The sequence below is a fragment of the Parus major genome, chromosome 3 (assembly GCF_001522545.3).
Source record: "Parus major isolate Abel chromosome 3, Parus_major1.1, whole genome shotgun sequence".
Taxonomy (NCBI): domain Eukaryota; kingdom Metazoa; phylum Chordata; class Aves; order Passeriformes; family Paridae; genus Parus; species Parus major.
Genome location: NC_031770.1, coordinates 24,864,982 through 24,890,045, shown reverse-complemented (window position 1 = coordinate 24,890,045; position 25,064 = coordinate 24,864,982). Strand labels below are relative to the sequence as shown.

At 36.9% G+C, this 25,064-nt stretch overlaps 1 protein-coding gene across 5 annotated transcripts in view; it reads left to right on the top strand.

The window, feature by feature from the left end:
- THADA (THADA armadillo repeat containing) overlaps positions 1–25,064 on the top strand; it is a 154,110-nt gene that overhangs the window by 6,174 nt on the left and 122,872 nt on the right. For 4 of the 5 annotated variants that reach the window (XM_015621549.1, XM_015621551.1, XM_015621553.3 and 1 more), the window contains 15 exons: positions 454–548; positions 852–1,072; positions 2,029–2,720; positions 3,354–3,505; positions 3,642–3,797; positions 4,854–4,976; positions 5,871–5,994; positions 7,387–7,535; positions 8,395–8,605; positions 9,971–10,106; positions 10,479–10,615; positions 11,049–11,207; positions 12,333–12,490; positions 16,779–16,888; positions 23,772–23,904. In XM_015621549.1, coding sequence (XP_015477035.1) covers positions 454–548; positions 852–1,072; positions 2,029–2,720; positions 3,354–3,505; positions 3,642–3,797; positions 4,854–4,976; positions 5,871–5,994; positions 7,387–7,535; positions 8,395–8,605; positions 9,971–10,106; positions 10,479–10,615; positions 11,049–11,207; positions 12,333–12,490; positions 16,779–16,888; positions 23,772–23,904 — 2,756 coding nt within the window. Of the gene's footprint in view, positions 1–453; positions 549–851; positions 1,073–2,028; positions 2,721–3,353; positions 3,506–3,641; positions 3,798–4,853; positions 4,977–5,870; positions 5,995–7,386; positions 7,536–8,394; positions 8,606–9,970; positions 10,111–10,478; positions 10,616–11,048; positions 11,208–12,332; positions 12,491–16,778; positions 16,889–23,771; positions 23,905–25,064 lie in introns of those variants that run through there. The other variant, XM_015621557.1, reaches the window with a different exon arrangement.

The window sequence follows — 25,064 nt, the reverse complement described above, 5'->3', positions numbered from 1 at the left end:
GTACAGTTTAACTTGTCCCACTACAAAAACCAAGATTAATGTTGTTACTAATAGTTCAAAAACTAACAGAAATGCTTTTGAGAGTCACCAAATGTCTGTGCTTACCAGAACTATGTACACCTCTATGAAATATGCTGTTCATAGACACACCATAAGTAATGTTTTCTTCTCATACAGATTATATAGTAGAATTTAGCATGCATTAGTAGTCACTGCCACAGCCCTCCTTGCTTTAGTGGTCAGTCCTGTGTTTTCTTCTGTTGAAGATATTAGAAGTTTCTTATTACACTGGAGGATAAAGTTATTAATATTTGTTATCCAAGTGGACATTACAGATTTGTGATCATACAACTACAAGTAGTCTAGAAAAATTCAATACCATCTTAATTTTGCTACATAGTTCTAGCACACGGTATTTGCTGTATTCTAATGTAAAATATTTCTGCTGTGTAGCAACACTCCTGCAGACTGTTCAGACTACCTCAGGACTGGCTGTTATTCTCTTTATCAGAGCTATGTATGAACCAGTTGAGGAATTACCTTCATTGGTAAGTGTATTTCTAGGCTGAAGACGGTGCAATATCATGGTGTTGTTATCCTGTTCTATTGGTATTGTCTCTATTGTCTGGAGGCTGTGCTGATGCAGATACCATGGCTTGCCAGCCTCTCCGTAAGTCCTTAGCTGAGGTATAATCCTTTTTTCTCTCCTTGCTATATGAGGTAATAAGACTTGGGTTTTGAATTTGATAAACACTATTGACAAGAAATCTCTTCAGATTTTCTAAGCTATGCACAAAACAGGTTTTCTGCTGTGTTGAGGTGCTGTAATGTGTATGCTTTTGGTGTTCCAGATCAGTGACTTGCTCCTTGGGACAGTGAAACACTCAGGTGTGCCAGCATGGTTCATGGGGAACTGTGGGGTTCTGTGCGTGGCAGAACTCCCGGACTCAGTCCTGCTCTTCCTTTGCCATGGAGCACTGGCTATGCTGGATTGGAAAAATGGCAGCATGGGTGAAAATGGAGAGAAACTACTGTTAGATATTGCATCAGTCTTGTTGTCTTTGAGTTCAGAGTAAGTTACTGTTTTAAACTGTGTTGTTTCATGTTTGGGAGGAGAGGTTTATCTTTTTAATTCTGTTTTTGCATAACCCCTGTGGTCCTGGTTGAATATCTCTGATATTTTGAGTGTAATGATACTAGGTTTTGCCACAGATCATGTAATCTTTTTAATACATTCATCAAAACTCTATAAATTTGAAAAACATAATGATATTGCATATGTAGTTCTAAGTTTCAGTTTTTTCCTTGCATACTAAAATTTTGTTTTCTAACATGAATGGGATAAATTATAATTTAATTTATCAATTCCTTTATGTGTCCGTATCAGTTCTTAGGCAGACAGATAAACTTCCGTTTCAGGACATCATGTCCTTTTCTTTTGAAAGTTTAGAGGAAAGCAAAGTGTGCCAGTGAGTGGAATGCTTGAAGTGAGATGAGTTTTAGTTGGTTTTTTTTTCTGGCTGCTTGCATTTAGGGGCCCACCACCACTATTGGGTTGGAGAAACAAAACATGTATTCATTTCAAACTTTGATTGTGCCTTGGAGATCTGTTTTGTGATTTTGTTTTTGCACATAGGATACTCAGTTTTGATGGTTCTGTATGGCAATGAAAAGTTTTCCTTTTGTTTTCAAGAAGTGTGCAACAACATAATGCTCCTCAAATGTTAGCAGGTGCACAGTAGTTTTTATTTTTTTGTTTTATTATGGTTTCTTTTCCCCATTGTTAGGGGTTTAGGTACAACCACTTAAAAGCACATCAGGTAACTAAGCATGTGCTTGCATGATCAACATCATTTGATCACTTTTGTGTTCATTCCTTTTCCTCCATGAATGGCTTGTGTCTCCTAACCTGCTTTCATGTAAGGTGAATGTGGTGAATAGTTATTCTGAAATATAAAATTTATTTTTTAAAAAATAATGATCAATGGAGATAGTGAACTTTTTTTTTGTGTTTGTTCTTTTTAAAAGGTTAAAAGAATCCAGTATGGCAACATCTTTGTCTAGAATCCTTGCTATTTGGACTAATTCAGCACTGGCTGCCCTTGTTCCAGGCTCTCCAGATCTTAAAATCAAACTTAATGGGAGCTCTGATGTAATTGGGAAGCTGCTGGAATACATTTATACACACTGGGACCACCCTCTGGATGCCATCAGACACCAAACCAAATTGATTTTCAAGAATCTTCTTCAGATACACCAAACCACCATTGCTGGATCTAATGGAAAATCAGACCCATTCTTTGCAAGGCTGATAAAGCATTTATTGAGCTTGGATTGGCATGTAAAAGGGAAATATGCTTCTCTTGGCTGTCTGGTGGAGTGTGTGGGCACTGAAAATATACTGCAGTTGGACAGAACAATTCCAGTACAAATCTTGGATGTGATGAGTGATCAGTCTCTTGCGCCTTATGCTAGTGATCTTCTGGAAACCATGTTTACAAATCACAAGGCCCATTTTACTTTGAGTTTTCAGGAAGGCACCTGGATTGACCAGTGGCATAACATCTGGGTTTCTCCTCTTCTGGTAATACTGTGTGAAGGGAACCATGACCAAACTACTTATATAATAGATTACTATTTACCAAAACTGCTCAAATGTAACCCTGACAGTCTGAGCTACATGATAAGAATTCTTCAGGCCTCTGCAGATGCTAACCTGGGTAAGAAAATAAACTTTGTATTTGTAATTATGATTTGATTGAAAAACAAAACAAAACAACAAACTTAGCTGTGTGATTTCTGGTCTAATTATTATTGTTAGAATTAATTTGGGAGAAAAAATCCAGGTGGTTATTATTGCAATTAGTATTTTAAGGTGAAGGTTATAATACTCATATGTGTGACTTCATGCTGTAAGCAAAATCCTTCTTTGGATGCCTTTTGGTTCTCTTTACCAGGGTTTGTTAAATTTCTGTATTTTCTCCTTCTAGTTTTCTTTTATTTCTTACACAGGTGTGTCCAGTAACAGATTGTTTATTCTTGTAAATATGTGGATCCAAGATTTATGATTCTCTTGTTTTAAAGTAATTTAGTGTGACTCTAACATAATGGCTTGTGAGCCCTCACAGGGTCTTTTTTTTCATATGACATATTTGAGATTAAGCTTTTTGGGAACCAGATGATTTAGAACCTGTTTAATCTATAGCAACACTGTCTTTTGGGATTTATGGAGTAGAAATCAAAGGGGGCGGGTCATGTGTTTGAAAGTATTGGGGGTTTCTGACAAGCACTGCAAATAGTACATTTCTTGTGTTAATCAAACAGTAATTATTACTGGTTTTCATTTTCTTTAGGCTCTTGCAGTACTAGAGGAGCTCTTGGAGCATTAATGGCATGCTTGAGAACAGCCAGGGCTCATGGACATCTGGAACTTTCAAATATCATGAGCAGTGGTCTTGTATCCACTGAGTGTATAAAACAGGGTCTGGTTCATCAGCACAGCCAGGTAAAGGGACAGCTGTTTATGTATCCTTTAAATTATAATAATTGCTTTGATCCTAGTTACTGTGTTAGTGTTGTATTAAAGGTGTCATCATAGTTGTCAATAACTCTCTTGTGGTGAACTTGTACATATCTTTCAGGTTTGTATTGATGCTTTAGGTTTACTTTGTGAAACCCATCGTACTACAGAAATTGTGTCTCTGGAGGAAATGAAACTAATTCAATTTTTTATGATGTACAACTTGAACAACCAATCTCCTTCCATAAGGCAACAGATCGTTTCTCTGCTGAGAAAGGTAATTTCAAACTATGAGCAATGTCTAATGTGTTTCTTATGTTAGTTATAACACCATGTAAATAGAAATGAAGAGTATGTTACGAAGTTGCCCATTGGAGAGAGTAGAAGCGATGAGACCAGGAATGTTCTTTATGTATTACCCTGCTGAATGATGTTAAGTCATCACAGGCAAGGATGGCTTAAACAAAATATGAAGTGGCAGAGGCACGGTAACAACTTCATGGATAGTGATGGGTGTTGCTTGACCTGCACACTTTGCTAATAGCAAAGCAGTGTGCCCTGGAGTCAGCAGTGAACCTTGTGTTGCCTTTGCTGGGGCCCAAGGCTGTGCTTATGTGGACTTGTCACACCTTAAGCAAATTCAGTCACTTCATCACCCTCAGGAACCTGACCAGAAACATGTAGCTCATGGTAGAATGATGGGGATAAAATGAGGAACTACATATGTATAAAGAACATCTTGGAAGATGTTTATGGCAAAAAAAAGGCAGTGTGTAAGGAGAAAATAATTAATTTGAGAAGGGGGAAAAAATAAGAGGGAGTTAGTTTGGCAAAAAAAAGTGAAATCGCCTCTCTTACCTTTCATACCTAGTGCAGATTGAGGAACATGAGATGGAAAAGCAGTGCTAGATGGGAGTGTGGTAAGAAAGGAAATATTACTTATGAGTAGTAAAAGAGGTGGAGGAAGCACTTTTGAAGTGAGTCAAACTAAGAGACACTGAGGCTGTAGAAATTATCTGTGTTGAGTTTTTTAATAGATGAACAGAGTTCCACAGAAAATGAGGTAGGAGGAGAGGGCTTGGCATGAATTCAAGGAGGGAGGTGGAAGAAGGTGTTGGAGGTGTAGAGGGAGGCGAGAGAAAGTTGGTCACAAGAGAGATGGGAAGCAAAACCTTGGGTTTGGAATGGATAGGGAAGGATCTGTGTTATGCTGTATTGTATGCAAACTTCCTAAAATTTACAAGCAGTGTGATTTCGAAAATAAGCTGAAAATCTGCCTTTCCCTTATTTCACTGTCAATGATTCTTGTCTCACCTATGTTTTCTTTTAAAAGTTATTTTGCAGGATACAAGAAAGTTCTCAAGTGCTTTATAAATTGGAGCAAAATAAAACCAAGCAAGAGTTAGTTGAGAACTCAGCTAAAGTGCCTCCTTTGAGGATTTTGCAGCAATACAAAGTAAGTGGACTGCTAGAGATGCAGATAATAGAGGTGGGATGGGCTTTCTGAGGTTGTTCCTGAGCACCACTGGGTAAGTTAGGCTCTGTGTCCATGTTGGGCAATAGTGCAGTGCAGAAGGAAAAAATGTGTAAAGGCAAACAGTGTTGAGCAGCTCATCCACTGTGATGCACTTCTGCAAGTTTGACTAAATATGTTGTTGTTGATGAACTGAATGCCCATTGGTATTTGGAGGATGTCTTTAAGGTAAATTTTGTTCAAAAGCAATAAAGGTTATTTTGAAAGATTGCTCTGTGATGTGCATTGAAACAGCAGGAGAGGAATGGCTGGAGAGGTACCCTCAATCAAAATAAAACAATTGGGTAAATGTCCTGTCATGTGTGGCCATTTAGTAGTGAGCTTTAAATGATGTATGTTACTTGGGATTAAAATAGAGATTAGCTGAGCGTCAGTCTTCTTCTAGGTCTCCAGAATAATCAGTGAGTGAGAGAATAAATGACAAGAGCTTTAGTGTAAAGAGTTCTTTTGTATTTGTCCTTTTTATCCTATTTAAACGCTCACATCATCAGTATCTTTGTGTCAATCTGTTCCTTAAGTTCTGCTTTTCTTGGTCAGCTAATTTTCCCGATTTGATACAACGGCTGTCTTTTTTTGGGGGGATGGGGAAGGGAAACTGTTGTATTTAAAAACTCAAATGATTGTCCAGCCTTCAATGTACTCTTAAGAAATTATGTCTGTACTGTGAATGTTTGCCTCCTGTTTTTCCAAAATTAACTGTAAGGTTGTAATTTTTGGGGTAAAGCAGAATGCGCTGAATTCAGTTACTCAGGCTTTTGTAGGGCAGCAAGTCTTAATTTTTTTTGTTGTGATTTTTATTTTCTTTCCCCCCCCAAGGATTTCATGTCATCTGTATGTGCCAGACTTTTTGAGGTATTGTTTCCTGGTTCATCACACCCAACCAGGTTTTCTGCACTAAGTATTTTGGAATCAATAGCAGAAATATTTTCTGTTCCAAAAGGTAAGAAGTCTAATTTGTAGACTTTAATAGTAGGAATGGGAGGTATTGAAGAAGTGTCTTTTATAGCAGCTAGTCAGTGGTTGTCAAAGTAAAAGGATATTCTTACTCCTTAATTTCTATAGCATTTCCTGGGTTGCTTTTGTTTTACCTTTAGGGAGAGGATAGTAAGTTTTATTGGAAAAGCGGGTATTGAAGTAAATGCAAATAATTAATGCTTGTTGCATATCTTCTATAAATTTGGATTTTCTTACATAGCCTGTTTTTAGGAAGGTTTATTTTTTTATTATGAGGAAAACTTCTGGACAAGTTTCAATGTATTTGATAACTTCAGTCCTTTTTCCTGCACATATATCTTGATAGCTAGAAAAGCTGAATTCACAAAAACTCTTGCTTGAAAAATATTGCATATCCTCGTGATAGTATGCTAAATAAAAAGCAGTTTTATTGTCCATTCAATGATGATGTGCTTAAATAAATAAATGATTTTCATGATTTTATGACAACCTTAATTCAAGAAGTATTTGTTAAAGCCTTGGAGTACTGATATTCTTGCTAAATCTTGTCTTTGGATCATATGGCCAACATAAAAATATGTTTCAGTCCTAAATTGTAACACTTTTCTTTAAAGAAAGGAGTTGTCTAAGATTAAGATTGATTTTGAGAGGGAATAAAAAATGCCATCTTGCTAAATCATTTCTCAAAACCCCTTGATAAATGAACACATTAATGTTGCTATTATGAGTATGTAGTATATTGGTGCTGCTTTTTTTTTAAGACTAGAAAGTTATCCTCAGCTGTTTATAGCAGCAGCCAAGGATTATATAAATTGGACATTACTTCTGTAAAGGTGATTCAGCTATTGTATTCTGTGCTGTAGTATGATGCAGTTGTTTACATCCTTAAATTTCTGCCTTCTTTATGGCATTAAGTCAAGTGACCAGAATTCACAACTCATTTATATCTAAATTAAAACCAAAAGAAATTGTAACAGCTTGCATTTTAAGGGATTATTCCTATGACAAAGTAACTCTAAACACCTGAGCGCCAAAACACAATGAAGCTTTCAAAGTCTTTTTTGAAAGGAACTATTTTCTAATATTGCATACTTACAGGAAAAGAGTTTTTAAACAAAACTAAATAGGGAATAAATGGGATTCTGTTTTTGGCAATAAGTTATTTTCTGTATTACTAAGAGTAGTTTTTTAATAAGGTAAGCCTTTCTTATTCCTAACAATGGTAAATATGGTATTTTAAGACCTATTAAGAAAAGTAATATTAAGATAATAATTTAGCTAAAAATTTTAATGCTTCTTTTAGTATAGCAAAGCAGAATGTGTAGACAGTGGAAGGAGTTACAGCACAACTATCTAAGGCATTAATTTCTTTGAACAGGCCAGACACAAATTTTTCGGTTGGATCAGGAGATTGATTCTGCTCGTGTCCAAACATTGATCCAGTGTTTTGCCAGTACTTTTGAGGAAGTAAAAATTCTGGCATTTAGACTTTTGATGAAACTACGTGATGTTGCATTGAATTTACAGGTATGAACTTTAAGATTTTAGAGGGAGTAATTTTGTGGAAGATGGATGTTTTGTAGTATACCAGATGCTTGTGTTAGGTACAGAGCAGGAATCCTGAACCTTAGAAGCTGGTCCAAGTTGCCTGCAGTAGTGTTCATCACTGACACTTTCTGTACATTTTTATACAGCTTCTACCCTTATCTAAGGAGGCTTGTTTCACTAATGGATGAAGGAGTTTGGGAGGTTCATTGGGTATGACTGTGAACTATCAGAGAAATAGTTAATGCGAGCTCTTGGCTTAGCTGTGACTTCCCTCTGGAAATAATTGAGACATTTTGACGTGATTACTCTGGTATTTTTAGGAAATTCAGCTCCCTCTTTCCTTTCCTTTCTGATTGATCTCAGATTTCATTATATGATTTTTTTTTTGGATTTCTCACAAATTTTGCCTATTGAATTGATGCTGATTTGTCTGTAATAACTTCATGAAAAGTTCTTTTTAAATTCATTAGTACAGATGAGCAAATACTGCTACCAAGTAAACTATCCATCTCTTTAATGTCCATTAGCAGATAAAACACTTGAAATTTGAAAAATAACCCAAAAACCCCTGTGAGGTGCAGTGTGGTTGAATACTGCATTATAAATGGGTATCCCCATCCTCACTGTCTATGTAATTGTATCCTTGCTAAATACATGCACATGCATGTTTTGCATTTAAGGTGATCAGTGCACAAAACAAGTGTTTCTTAAGAAATATGTACCAGCTGACTAAATGAAAAGCAGGTTTTCAGATTCCAGGGTGGTAAGAAACTTAATTAAATCAATCCAGAAGCTCAATTAAATGAGCAGTGTTACTGTTTAGTTGTTTTTTTTTCAGGATTCTGAACATCTAGATCATCTATTCCAAGCAGCAATTGATCTTAGCACAAGTACCAAGCCATATGATTGTGTCACTGCTTCATATTTGTTGAACTTTTTAGTATATCATGAAGAACTGCAGCACATTTGTTTAGGAAAATGGCTTGAGCGTAACCCCCAGCTGGATGAAAACACATCAGTGAGTACAGTGGAGAAGAACACTTTGGCAGGTAAGATTTTGGGGGAAAAGTTTTTTTAATATGCATTGAAAGTTTGCTGCTTTTCCATAAGGCTTTTGGTGGGAGGCTTAGTGAGTAAGAGATGCTTATTTTTAACAGGATTTTAAATATATTGTGTTTTGCTGTTAAGCCTGATTCTTTAGTAAGATCTTAATCTAGTCCATTCTGTGTTGAGGCTGTTGAATATTCTCTAAGATGGCTTTTGTTATTGTTTTGACCAGTGACATTTGAAAGTGTTTTGGAGGCCCAAGCAGTGAGCCTGGTGAAGCTGAGTGCATGAAGTGCAGGGCAGGATGCTCTCTTTCCCCCGAGCGTTCGCTTACCCAGGGGGAAGGCAGCTGTATTTGGTCTGCATTTGTTTCAATACTCGATGATTGCAGTGCTGCCCCTTGGAGTTCTGTTCACTTGGACCCATTTTGTGATTTTGCAGTCCTGTGAATATGCATCCACATTAATGTGGCATTATTCACATACGGAATATTTTTGTTTTAGTGCCCCTGGATGAAAGATGACAGGGCTCTAGATCTGGCAGGTTTGGCAGATTTGTTAATCAAGTTTCCTCTACTTTGAGTAATCTTCAGTGAAACAAAAATACTTAAGTTCATTATTTGTAATAAAACATTTTATATGCTTTGCAGTAAACTCACTATTTCGTACTTTTTTGTGCTATTCTTGGCTTTTCTGTTAATACTTCCTTCATATGCAGTGAAATAACAATTTTGAGACATGGTTGTAGTTGCCGTAAGTGAAGGAAATGTGTGGGTAACCTCATGTCTCATTGCTCTGGGGTATCTGTTGCTGGTGGTGAGCCGTGGTTCCTTCTTGGAATCAGTAATTTTTTCAGATTCTGGTACTGAGATATCACAAGCTATAAATAGAATTAAAATAGGCACATGTATCCTTGAAAATTGCTCAGGTTGTTTAGTGGGAAACGTAAGGTTCAAATGTATAATCATGAACTTCAGATCTTTAATATTCTGCTGTACTCATAACTGTATTAATTTAAGGGTGAAGTCTGACTTGCAGTATGGAGTAGGTAACTCCTTGTGACTTCATCATGGGCTGTGGGATTGTCCATGAGCATCGGATGTGGTTGTGCTTTTCACAGCTGCCATTTGGTTCAGAGAGAGATTAAATTGACTATAACAAATGTTGCTGGAACTTAGGTAACTGAAAATCAATGGAAACATATATTTCAATGACTAAAGAGGGAAAAGTATAGTAAAGAGAATAGCTATGTGTACTCCGTTGAATTGTTGTGTACACATTTTGTTCCTGTTTCTTAAAGCGGGTTTGTTTCTTAGAAGATACCATATATGAATGTTCAATACAAATCTGTGCTTTAAAATATTTTAGTTATCAAGCTTTTGTTGGTGATTGTTGAAGAAGAAGTACTCCAAGCCAAGAAGTCTCTGCTTCAAGCAGCAGCATCATTCCCCATGTATGGGAGAGTGCACTGTATAACTGGGGCTTTGCAGCAATTACCCTTCAAGTAGGTAAAATACACTAAATAAGTTGTAACTCCATATTTTAAGCAAAATACACTAAATGGGAAGTTGTAACTCCATATTTAAGTGCAGTGGAAGTTAAAGAGAACAGAAAATCATGCCGTATTATTTATAAAGAAATCCAGTACCTGTAGCTTTTCAAACACTTTCTGGCTGCTGCAGTGTTTGATACTTTCTGTGTTAAACTCAGCCTTAAGACTTTCCAATCTCTACCCTATTTATAGTTTTCATAAATATTGTTGGACAAGTGTTTGTAATTTTGATTCTTTCTTTTAAATCTAATATTATTTAAGTCCATGTTGTGATGTGTTTCTGTTGTGATTTTGTTTTTTGCTTTTTGTTTTTTTTTCCTTAAGTAACTTGACACTGGTGTCTGAATGGAAGGAAGTGGTGACCAGGCTCATTTTGATGTCATACAGCCTCTCTGCTGTAGTATCACCAGTAGTACAGAGCTCATCACCAGAGGGTCTTATTCCAATGGACAGTGATCCAGGTAAAGAGCGAAACAGCATCCCAAAAGAATTCTTTACAAATCTGATGCTCCTGAAGGTCTCTTTGTTTTGCAGTCATTCAGAGCCAGACAGAGCACCCCTCCCTTTCAGCTTCTCATTTTATGTCATAATTTTAGGTCACTCTTCTCATTTCTGATGAAGTTTTCTTGACTTCTTCACTAAAAATCCACAAACATTTGCAGACTGTGCTGTTGCATCTCTTTCAAAACTGGAGACTGTAAATTTGTTTTTTTTTTTCCTTGATTGTTCTAATCACCATAGAAATTTGTGAGGGTTTTTTTGTTTTGTGAGGGTTTTTTTTAATGCTCATAGCTCTTTTTTTGTACTTATACACCCAAAATGAATTGCTTAAGTATGAAGAACTGGAACTAGAAGAAAAAACTATCTTAAATATCCCTCTTGTTTAATGTGCAGAAAGTGCAGGTCGCCTGCAGATGATTCTGCATGAGATACAACCACAGGACACAAATGATTATTTTATGCAAGCAAAAATTCTGAAAGAACACTGCAAAGGAGAATCTGGAGAGCTGGCTGATCAGAGGCCAATGAAAAATATTTGCATGGAAATGCGAGGTAAGGCATTATTACTAATTAAATCAAGGTGTTTTTTGTAGAGGAAGCATTTATATGGATGATCAGTTGGCAATTGCTTGCTTGTGTAATGTTTCATTTTTTACCTGTCAGAAGCTAGTTATCCATGGACATGATTTTAAAGACAAATTCACTGTGCTTCTGGAAGATTGTGATTAATCTCTATTAAGAAACAAATGAAAATTAGTTACTTTGATACTGGCTTAGACTCTGTTGACTTAACCGCACTGGCCAGGTAATCTTGAAGACCTTTTCTGTCAAGCAGTGCTTCTAATGTATTTCTTGTTGTGAAGTGTTACTGTGATTTTTCCTCTCCATTGTACACAAGGCTAGTGGAGACTATGTTCATGCAATGCAACTTGTTGCACGAAATTACATAAGCAGCAACTTCAGTTCGAAAGGTTGCAGTAGTGAAATGTTAGGTAGTATTTTGTCTGTTTTGATGAATAGCAGCTATGAAACTGAACCTTATAACAAGAAATGGTAAAATTCGGCATCTTTAGTATATATAATAAACATATTTATTTTTAGAATAAATTTATAGAATATTCGTAAATTTTAAAATTCAATAGTTTATGCAAGTTTTTGAACTTCCTTTCCCCGGTTGGTTTTTCCCGTGTTTGAAGTGTTTTGGTGGGGCCGTGCGTTTCCTTTCATGAGAAGAAGGGTGAGTAAAGACGTGCAAGAGCCGCAGTGGCCACCAGGTGGCGGCGGCGCGTCACAAACGCTTCTTCCTTCTGGGACGCGCCCTGAGAACCGGCCGGGAGCGATGGATGGGGGAATGCCCGCCTACTAAGTTGTACTTGTTTCTGTAGCTCAGTGTACAATAGTAATTGTGGCCGAAAGACGAATGCTCTTTAGAACAGAACTTCCCTGGTAAAATGTTTATACTACTGCCTTTTCTAAGTCCAAGAAACTAAAGCAACTGTTGAGCAGGGAAAGTAATCAGGGTCAACAAGACTAAATTATCTTTTGGGCAGGCAAGTGTAGAAGTTTTCTCATGGTTAATTGTGTTTCGTAAGGCAGGGTAAATGAAGTTTAAATTACACACCTGCCTCAGAAAACCTTGAGTTACACTATTGCATTTGTTATTTTTTTGTTTTTAAGGCAAAGACAGGCAAGTGTGTGACGTCACAGCTCAAATGGTTCTTGTATGTTGCTGGAGAAGCATGAAGGAAGTATCTCTGCTCTTAGGGACACTGTGTAAACTTTTGCCTTCACAGACCACATCTGAACCTTCAGATGGGTTGATTACTGTAGAACAGGTAGGGAAATAATTTTTATTATAAAACCTGCAATTTCTTCTTGGGTGGTGGTGAGACAGTTTTCAGAATTTTTTTTTCTTACATTTGTATTCTATTTGGGAAAAGTTGTGGCTTTTAAATTCCTTTTAATTGCCATGGGCTAAGGATTTTCTTTGTTATACTTGGTTATCAGTCCTGTTTTGATCTAGTGGTATTCAGAAAGTATAACTACAATAGAAACAGATAAGTTAAGAAGTTATTACATGTAACTAAGAAACTCATTCATTCTAATTGTATTGGGTTATTTATGAGATGTGTGCTGTGTTTAGGGATACCAATGCTTGCCTGCTACCCTCCCTGTTGTCCCTCTCTCAGGTTATATTAGTCTCTAATAGAATTGCTAAAAAAAATCTAAACTGGCTTCATTTTGAACTCTGCATATTGAGATTCTGCTTAAAGTTCTTCCTTAATTAGCTTTCAAAGTCAAGAGTTTTGAAAGTCAAACATGCTGACTAGTCTCTTAGTGTTGTCTCCCCCCTATCCATTGTTTTGACTAATTTGTATGCAATGTGACTGGATTTTTTTCCTCTGATTTTTTTGATCTGAGAAATCAGAAATCTTAATATGCCATCTGGGTCTCTTGCAGAACGTTGAGTTCAGTGTTTGCAAGAAATTAGATTACCACAGGCATTTATTTGGGAAATTTTTTGTGTTTATTAAATTTCTGTTTTAATTGATGACCTTTTAATTTCCATATATTTCAACAAAACCAGTTTACATATGAAAGACCGACTACTTTTTAACCTCTTTCTTTCTAACAGAAAACACTCAATTTTTCCTTAGGTGTTAGAACTTTACATTTAAAAATACAAAACAGCAATATGTACTCAAGATTTTATTTCTTATCTAATGTGGTGTCATGGAAATACTGTTGCTGTCTTTATGTTTGCATTGTCTCCAGTCCTCATGTTTTCATCTGGTTAACAGCTGTGCTTGTACTGTTGCCGGGGTCTGGAGGGCAGATGAGAGAACAGATATGCATTTCCACCATTACATTCCTTAATCTGCGCCAAGTCAAAGAGGAACTGGTGTTTTAGAATGAGTCAGTTCTAACTGTAACATCTGTTTCTGAAGAGCAGACATTGATAGGTGCTCTTTCAGAAATAATACATTATTAAGGAAGGAGCTGGATTTCCATGGTCCTTGTGGGTCTCTTCCAGCTCAGGATTTTCTGTGATTTTATAAAGATACCTTCTTTTCCTATAGATGCTTCTTCAGCTTGTTTATGTTTTAGATGTCTTCCTGTAAAACAAAAGTCCTGCATTCTCATTTGGAGAATGCTAATAGATGAGACATCAGTTTGAAATCCTGATTTTCCTCAGGCTTGCAAGAAAATACACGAAGAAAAATGTGGGCATCTTTTCTGTACTTTTTGTAACTTTAGGTCATTACCTTGTTTTATACAGAAATAAACAGGAAGAGGTTTCATTCATCAGAAGTGGTAAAAAATGTCCATGCCATTAACTGCTGGGGATTCAGACTTATTAAACACTTTTCAGTGTTGACAAATAAGCAAATTGGATTTTGTTATCTTATGCATATAGAACTTTTCTTTCAAGTTACCCATTCTTTTTCTTTGTTTTGTAACTATTGGAAGAGATTTAAGAATACAGAAAAATAAAACTTGGAGAGAAACCTAGGTCAACTTGCCTTGAGCCAGGGCTAAGCAATTGTTGAAAAAAATCTCATAGCATCCCTTGGCCAGTGTGTGTCATCCTGTTGCAAACCTTCCTCCTGTTGTACCCTGCTCCACATCTGGGCCAGTAACTGTATTGAATTGTCCCTCAGGGGATCAATGCTGTCGTAACTTACACTAAAAATCATAATGAGCATTGAATTTGCTCAGTCTTCTGACTGATTGTGCCTGCTTTTTTAATGGAGCATGCAGATGGGAAGACAGTGTCTTACAGTGCTGGTGTACATTAGGAAGTGGCACAACAGAACTGCTTCCTTGCAGGCAGTGGGGTGCTGGGGGGCTACTCTTTGCAGTAGTAATGCTGCCTATTGTGCTGTGTACCTGTGAGGAAGAGGTTGGCAGGGAGGCAGCTCCTGCATGATACTTCATTGTTGTTTGTAAGAAGTTGGGGCAACATCGGATTTGCACTCTCCTTGTTTTTTGAGTAGGAGATTGGGTTTATGTGACAGTCTTCAAAACATCAGCTATTTTACATGGTGGCCTTGCCTTTAGAAATAAAACATAGGAAGTGCAGTGCATAGCTGGAGGAGTCTCTCTATTCAAATGCATATTCTACTTTTCATTTTCCATCTGATCCTAAAAATCCAGAGATGGCAGGCTCATCAATATAAATAGTATCATGTAGCCAGGTAATGGAAAGACATCTAATGAAGATTCTGTGTTGTTTTTGTCATATGACGTGAAAATAGTGAATGCTTCAAGTCTGGAGGAACATTTAGCTTTTCCTCAAACTTCTGTTTATCTCACCTGGGAAGTTTTAAGACAAATTCGGGAGATAAGCTTGCCAGAGCTCTGTGCCAAAGTGAAAAGAAACAGGCAGCAGAAGTAAAGACTTGGTTGTCCCATGGCCTGTATTAATCTTTCGGAACATCTTTGAGAGAATTTTTGTCTTGAATACCCAGATAATTGCTCTCAGCAATTACAGCAATTACAATGTAGCCCTGTACGTTGTTGATCATTGAGTTAGTAAGATTCACCTGTTGTATTCTGAATTTCTGACCAAGAGCTGAGTTATGGTGGTGCTGCTTCTAGCCTGTGAGTTCAGTTTGATGCAAACTTCTAGTCTACGTGGCTGTTGCAAGAAGCTCAGAAATATAAATAGTCAAGTTATGTGACCAAAGAATAAATAAATTTGTGTGAATTCTAAAAGCATAAGTGTGGTACTGGGACGGGCTGGTAAATTGATCTGTATGTGTATGGATTTCTTGATTTGGTTTTGTTTACACACGTGGAGAATTGCCCTGTCCGTGGGTCAGTCCTTGTGAATAAAGAGTACTTACTCCTCCTTTTGGACTAGAAGGCTGAAATGAAGCCTTGTGGCTACAAAAGCTACCTTAAAATGCACTCAGAAATAACCGTTTTAGCTCAAATATTTAGCTCCAGTTATTGTGTCTTTCACATAAGTGAGTTTTAGCTGCAGGAAATAATATGTAGACTGTCTCAGATTTTTTTTTAAAAATTATTGTTTGGGTGATACAAATTACTTAACAGGAGGTTGAAAACCCATAAAGGTAGATATGACATTTACTTCCCTGACAACTTAATTACTTTTCAAATGATTAAAGTATTAGGGTAATTGTATAATAACAGAACAAACAGAATTTTGTAAGCATCTTGCTGTGATTTTAGGCATATTTTTTATATTGAAGGTTTGGAAAAACTTATTGGAGAACTTTGAGGAAGGACTTCTGAAGTAAATTTGACTAAGGGCATTAAGTATGTGCTAAGCATTTTAAACAAATTAAGTGGGCAGTTTGATTTAGACCTTGAAAGTTGATCAGAATTAAAACAGAAACCCAACAAACAAGACAGCCTATGCTTCATGGAATGAGGTCGTGTGGATCTGTAAACTTCCAAACAGATTTAAAAGCTTTGTATTGTAATAGAGCTCTAGAAAATAACTATAAGTGAAAGTTCAGTTATCACATTTACAATTTCAATGCTTTTGGGAATAGCTCACGTTACTACAACATCATCTTCATTTTAAAATTGTTTCTAATGATCAACAGCAATTATGCAGAATTCTGGAACATCAGAAATCTGTATTTATCTATGTATTACTTAAACTAATGTAGATTTGTTGCCCTTCAGTGCAACTTTTGGAGTTTGAATTTCATATATTAAATATTTTATAGATTTTTTTTTCTGCTGTTGTGCTTTAGTTGGGGTTTTCTTTGGGGTTTCAGGCAAGAATGTAGGCAAACAAGAAGGATTCTGTATTTGTTTCCCCTGAAAATCAGACTTGTCTCTTTCTTCTCTTAAATCTGAGTATGTCCATCATGGACAAATAACCAATTTCATGTCCTTTATATTTTTTTACTTTTAAAAATAATAGAGAACTACTTGTTTAACCTAAGAAAATGAGTTCAATATTTTTTACCATTAAAGTAAGTGGTTGTTTATTACAGGACTTCTATTTGCTTTTTGCTTGTACCTATGGCCCTTCCAACCAGGGGAGGATTGCTGCTTTGAACTGGAAAATATTTTGCATATATAAATAAGTTATGTATATGTGATTTTAAATGGTTTAGTAACTTTTTCTTTCTTTTTTAGGTTAAAAATATTGGTGATTACTTTAAACATCATCTGTTGCAGTCAAGGCACAGGGGTGCATTTGAATTGGCATATGCTGGCTTCGTGCAACTTACAGAAATGCTTTCCAGGTATAAGATGGGCAACTTACTGTGTTCTTAATACAAGTTTTACCAAATTTTGGCATTGATCCTGAATCTGGCTGTGCAAAGCAGATCCTTGCTTTCATGTGGATTTTATTTAAGTTTGGTGTAGGCTTGATTGTGACAGTTACATGATGTCTGTAACTGACTTGGACTGCAATATTTATGGTTAGAGATGATGCTTAGGCATTGAAAAATGATACAGACATATAATGCTTGCTGCATTTTTCTTCATTTCTGACATGTTAGTTTCCTGAATACTTCTTAAAAACTCTTGGGAAAAGTAGAAGTGTAGAATTCTTCCATCTCGCTCCCCTTTTCTTGTCCTTTATGAAAATGTATGCCAGACTTCTTGCCTTAGCCAGGACATTTTCTTGGAAACTTCTATTACCTGTCACTGAGTTGGTTATTGTGACATTTGGAAGACTACTTGAGAGTACATCACAGGGTGTGATACGCACTCTGGCTTTTTTCTTTCCCCTTGTAACTTTATAGTTTCCTAGAAATACTAAATGAACAGAATGATCCTGAGGTCTGGGCAGGATCATTGGAATTTCCATTACATGCTTAGTTACTGATTTCAAGTGCTGGTTATGTTTCTTAGCGGTATAAAGTGTTTATATCCCATCCATGTTTTAATAAGACAACTCAAAATTTCTACCGACTAGGGAGAGTTTGGTGGGATTTTTTTTTGCTGTTGTTTTTCTTTTTAAGTATGAAAAACCAGTCAGATTTTCAATTTGAGGTGCCTGCATTTTCATACCAATGCCGGGTTAAGTAACCCATGTTCCCCTTTTGCTGCACGTCAGCCAGTTTGATGAGCGGATCTGTTTCTTCTTTACTTCATACTGGAAACAGTTTTGGTGCTTTTAGTACAGACTGGCTGGCTGATCAGGTTCATTGTGTGTCCCTTCAGAAAATATTCTCAACAGAACTGAGGCTTGGTCTCTGCTACAGGATGCTGGGTGAGGCTGCTGCATCCATGCACCAGCACTGCTACAATAATGGTACTTGACACATGGTGGTGTTCATTCTGTGTGCCAGTGGGCTGTTAAACTGCATGCCATGATTCTCTTGGTGATCTTTCTCTCCAAGGTACATTGTTTTCTTTCAGGTGATAGCAATCTGAGGGTTTTCAAATTGGCCTGAGGAGTTTGTTGAGTGTTCACACAACCTTGCTTTAACACTTGGTTGTTTACTCAAGAAGGAAAAAAAAAAATTACGGCTTATCTTTTTGCCTGTCCATATGTTTTATATATACTTGTTAAGATATTGGGATATTCTTCTATACCATGAAAACTTGTTTCAGGAAGTTCTAAGGTTATGTAAGTTTTCTCCCATCGACATGAATAGAGTCTGGCCATTAGAGTAATACAGTTAAAAAAGAAAAACAACCAACAAGCAGACCTTTTACTACCACGAGTCTATTTGAGATGAGAAAGGAGTAATCTAAACAGGTACAGCCCCACTGGTCTGATCTCAGTCAGTCTGCAAGACTGTCTTGTAGCAAAGGCAAAGTAAAAAGCAGGAAATAATGGAAACCATATAAAATGTGCAGTCAGTTTATAGGAGACTTACTGTTTTTCTTTGATTTGCAGTTTTTAAATTTCTTTTAAAAGCTGAGTAGAGCAAATCTACCCAGACTTTGGAAAAGTTGCTGGTGTGTTTGTTGCCTCTCCTGCTTTCTGCCATTGTATTTAACGGAGCACAATCCACTTAACAGCAGCCTTAGGTTGAAAAATGAAGAGCTGAGAAAACTCTGCATGCCTGAAAATTATTCAAACATTAAGTGATATGTATGTATCATTCAAAACAAAAGCCTTTCAAAATTAAGGAAGCTTCCTCTTCTGAATTAGCAGGTGTCAGTTACAATTTTTTGGTTAGCCATACTGCCTAGCATTTTTAAAGTTAAGGTATTTCAAGCAGAGCAAGTGTTCCTTTGGGAAGAAAGATTCATAAGAACTGGAGAGCAGCTCTGTGGATGTGCATTCATTTCAATGAAAGACAATATTTTCCAGGAACTACAGGTCTCAACACTTACATTTGTATTTAAAACAAAGGAGAAAGGAGACTGATACCAGAGCAGGAAATGACTCTTTGGTTTGGTACTCTTGGGATATGAGGAATATTTTGAGACTCTCCTCCAAAAGGGGTGAATTAAGTCTTGGTGAGTGCAGCTGCCTTGCAGGTCTGTTGATTGTCATGGAATCTTTCCATGTCCCTGCTACAGCTGGGGGGGCTCCATTCTGCAAGTAAATCGCAACTAGCCTACCTCTCTCCATAGCTGAGTGGCTCATGGGCAGTCTTAAAGCATATATGTCAGAATCTGTATTAATTTACTGCTGTGTCCACAAATTCCGGAGGAGAAATTTTTTGTCCAGGGCAGCTTATAGTAATGTACAGCTTAGCATGATACCTTGTTGAACAGGATTGAACTCAAGATGTGCAGAAGCATCCCTGACATTTGAATTCGTTCTTTCTGTAAAACACAGTGAAAAATCTTCCCTGGCATTTATGAATTACTCCAGTTGAACTTATTACTTATAGCCAAGCACTTCTTTAAAACTTTATGCTGCACTCTTTTATCTGAGCTTGCTTTTAGCTGTACAGCTCTTAAACACCAGTATTTATAATAACCAAGAGCAGACCTTTTTTGAGACAGAATGATGGTATTCAGACCTGTTTGAGATAGTGGTGAAAGAAAAATGTTTCCTCTGCAGAGAGTTCTTACAAACCTGATGAAATTGATCTGTCCTGAAATTTGGATGTAAATTGCTGAGTCTGCTCTAATATGCAAGTTGCCATTCTTCTGTTTCCCTGTTGATACTCCTTCTGGGAGTGTAGTGCTCCCTTTGTCATGCCTGCTTAATGTTGCCTGCAGCTGCACCTTCAGAAAACCATACAGTTACATAACAAGCAACATTCATATTAATGAAATAAGCAATGTGTTTTTATAAAAGACTATTTCCTGTCAAAGGCCTGGAGAAATTTTAAAATGCTCATTTGGTCTGATAACATGGTGGTTCAGCAAAGTCAGAAATCTGTTTTAAACTTGAAAACTTGAATCTCCTGTAATCCTTATTAGTTAAGCAATTTCTCTGTCCCAAGTGACGTTTTTCCTGCTTTGCATTTCTTTTTTCAGTGATATCTTTTCTGGAAATCTACCTCTATTTTAGGGGATGTGGTAAGTTAGGTCCATAATTGTTTACTGGAAAACTGTAACTTAATAAAAGAAAGAGATAAAAATCACGCTTTTATTTTAAGTGTGTAATCTGTCAGTATCAGTGAAAATTACTTACCTGTACCTAGTCAGTGTCTGATCTTCTGTAGTATTTCTTTTGGGGAACTGGAATAGACCTCTGCTAATCTTTGCAGTAAACTCTGCTTCTATCTCAATTTGTTGCTCTGAAGTGACTGTAACTCTTTGCTTTCCCAGCCTGCTATGATCTGCCAGGAAGACTTGTAAAATGGAAATATCACTAATGGACTTGCTAGTGAAACTTACCAAAATTGTAAATAATTTTTCAGCAAAAGTGTAATCACAGATGTAAAGGAAAGAGTGTTGAAGGGAGACAAAGAAAGTGGGGGAGAAAAACTGTTCTTATATATTGAGATGCTTGTAGCATTAGGAAATAGATTACATAAGGAAGTATGAGATACAATGTTAAGACACTGCTCAGGTTGAAGGTGTGTTAATTTTTAACACTGTTTGTATTTTCACTCCTATTTATTTTCCTGCTTGGTGTGAGAGAGAGATGGGGTAATGATAGTGTATTTCTGAATTTTTTAAGCCACCCAAGTTTCTCCTTGCTCTGCTTTACTGATAGAGAAACCTCAAGCCCTTCTGCATGTCCCTACGTAATCTGGATTTTTTTTTTTTCATGTGGAGCAGATGCTATGGAAAGGAAGATTCAAGTGGAAGGACTTTGTAGTTTCAAAGGAGTTGTTCTTAAAAGCAGACTTATCACTTGAATAGTAATGTGTTTCTGAAGTTAGATTCTGGTCTGAGAAGTACCAGGGGCAGTATTGTGTCTATAAAAAAAAATGGGAGTCATATTACTTAGGTGAAAAAGAATAATACTAGAGGCCTGTTGAGAGAGAAAAAATAGTGAAAGAAACACACTTTTTCCCTAGATAGGAACTGCTTACTGTGATTTGATGCACTGGATTCTGGATATACACACGTAGAAAAATGCTTCTGGTCATGTGATGTTTATGCCTCAGGGCATTGCATCCAGGAAGGCCGAATTCAAGACTGACCTATTGTTAACACACCATTTATTTCACATAGGAGAAAATATAGTTATATGACTTAGGGAGAGGAGTTTAGCTTTAACTTAGGATTGCCAGGCTTTTGTACTCATTGATACTGACCACAGAAATGGTTTGGGGCATGTATGAAATTGTTTTAACAGACAGAAAATTGTGGGTTATGCTTAATGTACTTCATCTTAAGTAATTTGTGTATCAACTTACTGTGTTATATTTTCATTATCAACAGTATTTGTTTGATCTGGTAGAAATAATTGCTGTTTCATTCTGGAGAATGACATTTGATCTTGAGGCTTTCTTTTTTTATTGTAAAGTTTCATTATTCTCAAAATTTAGGGCCACCTCCTTCTTATGACAATATTCTCTTTGCCAGACCACAAGGAGACTGAGCTGCCAAATGGAAGGGAGTAGTCATCTCCATTGCAAAGTCAATAGTCTCTAATATTTCTAACTCTACAGCAGTAACTCTTTCACCTTCTAATAAATAAAAGTGCATTGGTAGGTGACTTAACAAGGTAGTATTACTTGAGGCAAGATTGAAGCAATATGGCTTTAAGGGAGTCTGAAGTCTATTTGACTTCAGTATACTTCTCTTTCTACTAATCCTGAGAGGAGAAAAATCCCTCAGTTTACTTAAGAATAAAATATTCAGTGTGCTACATAGCAACTTCTAAATATTTCTTTAATGCTTTACTTTCTACTTCTCTGTGTCCCAGCAGGTGTAGGTATTTCTCATGAGGTGTTCGTGTTAAGATAACGTAGTGAAGAGAGATGAGCACTGTTCTTTGCATGATTGAATGGAGACATTTAAATTCTGCTTAGCTATGGAGGTAGGACCAGGTGCCTCCATGATCAGAATGAGGAGATTTTGCAGAATGTGTTGATGTGGATGAAGAGAACTGCAAAGTAGTGTTTTAACTGCTGAGGCTCATGGAGGAGATCTGTGAGAAGTTTTGTGTGGTTTCAGTTCTAGAGTTGTATCCTCATTGTGTACCCAAAAGTGAGTTTAAGAATGCATCCTGAAAGTAAGCAAGGGCAAGCCACTTACCAGCAAAAGAAAAAGAGTAGTTAAAGAAAAGAGAGCTCACTGTGAGTTTCCAGGTTAATCTGATTGCCTCTGTCATAGGCTTGGGGCAGAAAGTGCCTTACTTTTATGCTGTGGTATCAGGTGATGTGTTGCTTGTGAAGTTTAGTTCCTCTTGAGCTCTGGACTAGTGCTTTGCATTCTGACTGCCCTTTTGAAGAGGTGCTGCCCTTAAAAAATGGGGAGAATACCTGTAGAAAATACGGTGAAAATCCTGCAGGAATTACTGAAGAATAAGAAGCATTCTGTGTTTCCTGCTGACCTGTCTGGCACTTCCTGTGACCTCAGTTCTCTGCATTACTAGTTTTCTGTTTCTCTGTGAATGAAGGAAAGGAGTGTTTCACTGCAGATTAAAGCCTCATTTATTGTTCATGATCAGGTTTTTAGCCAATGTGAATTCTTGCTTTAATAAGAGGAGGAGGAAGAAGGGAATATATGCAGACCTTCCATTAGATTTTGGTTTTCACATCAGTACCTGTTGTCTTTTACCTTTTCTTTTAAATTCTTTATTTCAGTCACCCAGGTAGAAAACTTGATTGTAGTCTTACTGTAAGGTCTCACAATTTAGTCATGAATTTAATTATAGTTTATATTTTTAGGTAAGGTAAGTCCTGCATGGTTGTGATAATTACAGTTGTATTGCCCACAGTGATGAATTATTTCTTCTGCTCTGAATCACTTGTCAAACCAGTGTGACAGGGTTTAATAACAGTGTCCTGTTAATAGAGCTTTTTGTAACAATGAATGATCCTTTTGGAACATTGACATAAGATTAATGGGCTGGTGTTGCACACAGAATGTGGTACATTTCGTTGAACTGAACAGCACCAGTAATTGAAGCAGACTTGAGCTTTTCTTTGTCCTTGGAAGTCCTTTGCTTTCAGGAAATGCTGTGTTTTATAACTGCAAAGGAGGAGTATTTGATGATAGGAGGGCAATTTAGGTACTTTATGAGAAGTTTAACTGACTTAGTATTGAAAAGAGCACTATGGGTCTTGTTTTTGATTGCTTCCATTGCTCTGAGGTTTGCGAGGTTATTTACATTGTGTACTTACCTTGAGGGGCTTCAGTTTCTGTTTGTATGGTTACAAACATGATTATTAGTGTCAGGGTCTCACATCAGCTACTGTGTGGCAACAAAGATACAATTTGTTAAGTGTCACTTCCTACACAGTGGCTGATGTGCATATGTCTTTGTTTTTTCCTCCAGAGGATGGTAATAATTTTTGGCACAAGAGAATTGTTGCAGCATGGAAGCACAGAACCTTGTTTCCTGTTCAGTTAAATGTATTTTGCTAGTGGCTCTCATAAGGAGGGTTAATATAATTTGTACCAACACTGGAAAAATGTAATCTTTTTTAAAATTCCTTTTATTTCATAATAAAAATCAGTGTATATGCTTGGAGATGTTAACATACAGCAAGAAATACTTCTTAAGGTCACTAAATGCTTTCTTTGACTTTGTTCTTGTTTTATTACTTTGTTTCATGTTTCTTATGTATCTGTTTGATGTAGATGTAACAATGAGAGTCTGCACAAGATGCCAGAGCACTGGCTAAACTGTGTGTTAGAAGAAATCAAATCCTGTGATCATTCTTCCACACTTTGTGCAACCAGACGGAGTGCAGGCATTCCATTCTACATACAGGTACCAACTAATGTCACTGCTTCTGATTTAAATGTATTCTTCAGAAGGGACATTTAAAAAAATGAAATTAAATATTTATTTTTCCCACTCCAACTCCTTTTGATCAAACAGTTATTTTTTTCCTTTTTTTTTTTATACAGACTTTGATTGCTGTTATGCAACCAAGAAGCCTTTTGTAGTTAAACCATAAACTGTAGTTTGGCACCACAGTTCTATTGGCTCTTGAGATTTTTGGTTTGTGGTGGATTTCAATGGCATTTCTAAAGACTGTGTTTAGGCTTTATGTTACAATTTTACATTATTACGAGTGTAATAATTTTGGCAAATTCATAGATTAATTCACAGATTAGGTAAGGCTTTGTTAACCATGTAACTATGGGCTACTTCAGTATGAAGCAGGAGGGATAAAATATGAACAGACCTTGTTTTACACAGAATTGTAAAATGGTGGCCTATTAAATACTGCAAAGAACTTGGGAAGGCCACTCAACAGCAATAAAGCACAAGTTAATAGTGTCACACTAACTGGTGTTGACTGACAGTCTCAAGTGCAGTGAAGGAGTAGATTACTGAAGACTTTCATCTGTGAATGTGGGGCCATGCTCCCACATTCTTCCCACTCCCTGTGCTACCTTCAGCTCCATTAATCCCAGCCTCTTTGACTTCTGCCAAGTTCAGAACTGATGGCGGGATGGCAGTGTTTTGTCCCTGCTTATGTCACCTCTCACTGAGTGCCCCACATTTGTATGCAGCAGCTCTTCTACATCCTTGTGGGGTCAACCACTGCAGAGTTGGTTTTGCATATGATACTTCATCTATTTCCATTCCTTTGTTCCTTAAAGGACCCATATTTCCTTTCCCCTAAATTAACCTCTATGATCTTGATTTTCCACCAGTTTTCTAAGACAGGAGTCCAAGAGTAACTATATGGTTTTTAATTTACTCCACTCTGTGAAGTGCAATCTCAAGCACGTTCCAAGGAACTGAAAGACTGCTGGGAGCAAGCTCTCCCTGCCAGAATAATTCATCTTGCTTGTTTTCTACTCTGAGTTTGCCCTGAGAAAGTTGAGGCAGCCGGCTTCTGTCTGACCTCTTATATGAGTGACAGCTTGTTCCTGGCTTTGCTAGATGTGTGTGCAAGGCAGCAGAGATCAGAAGTA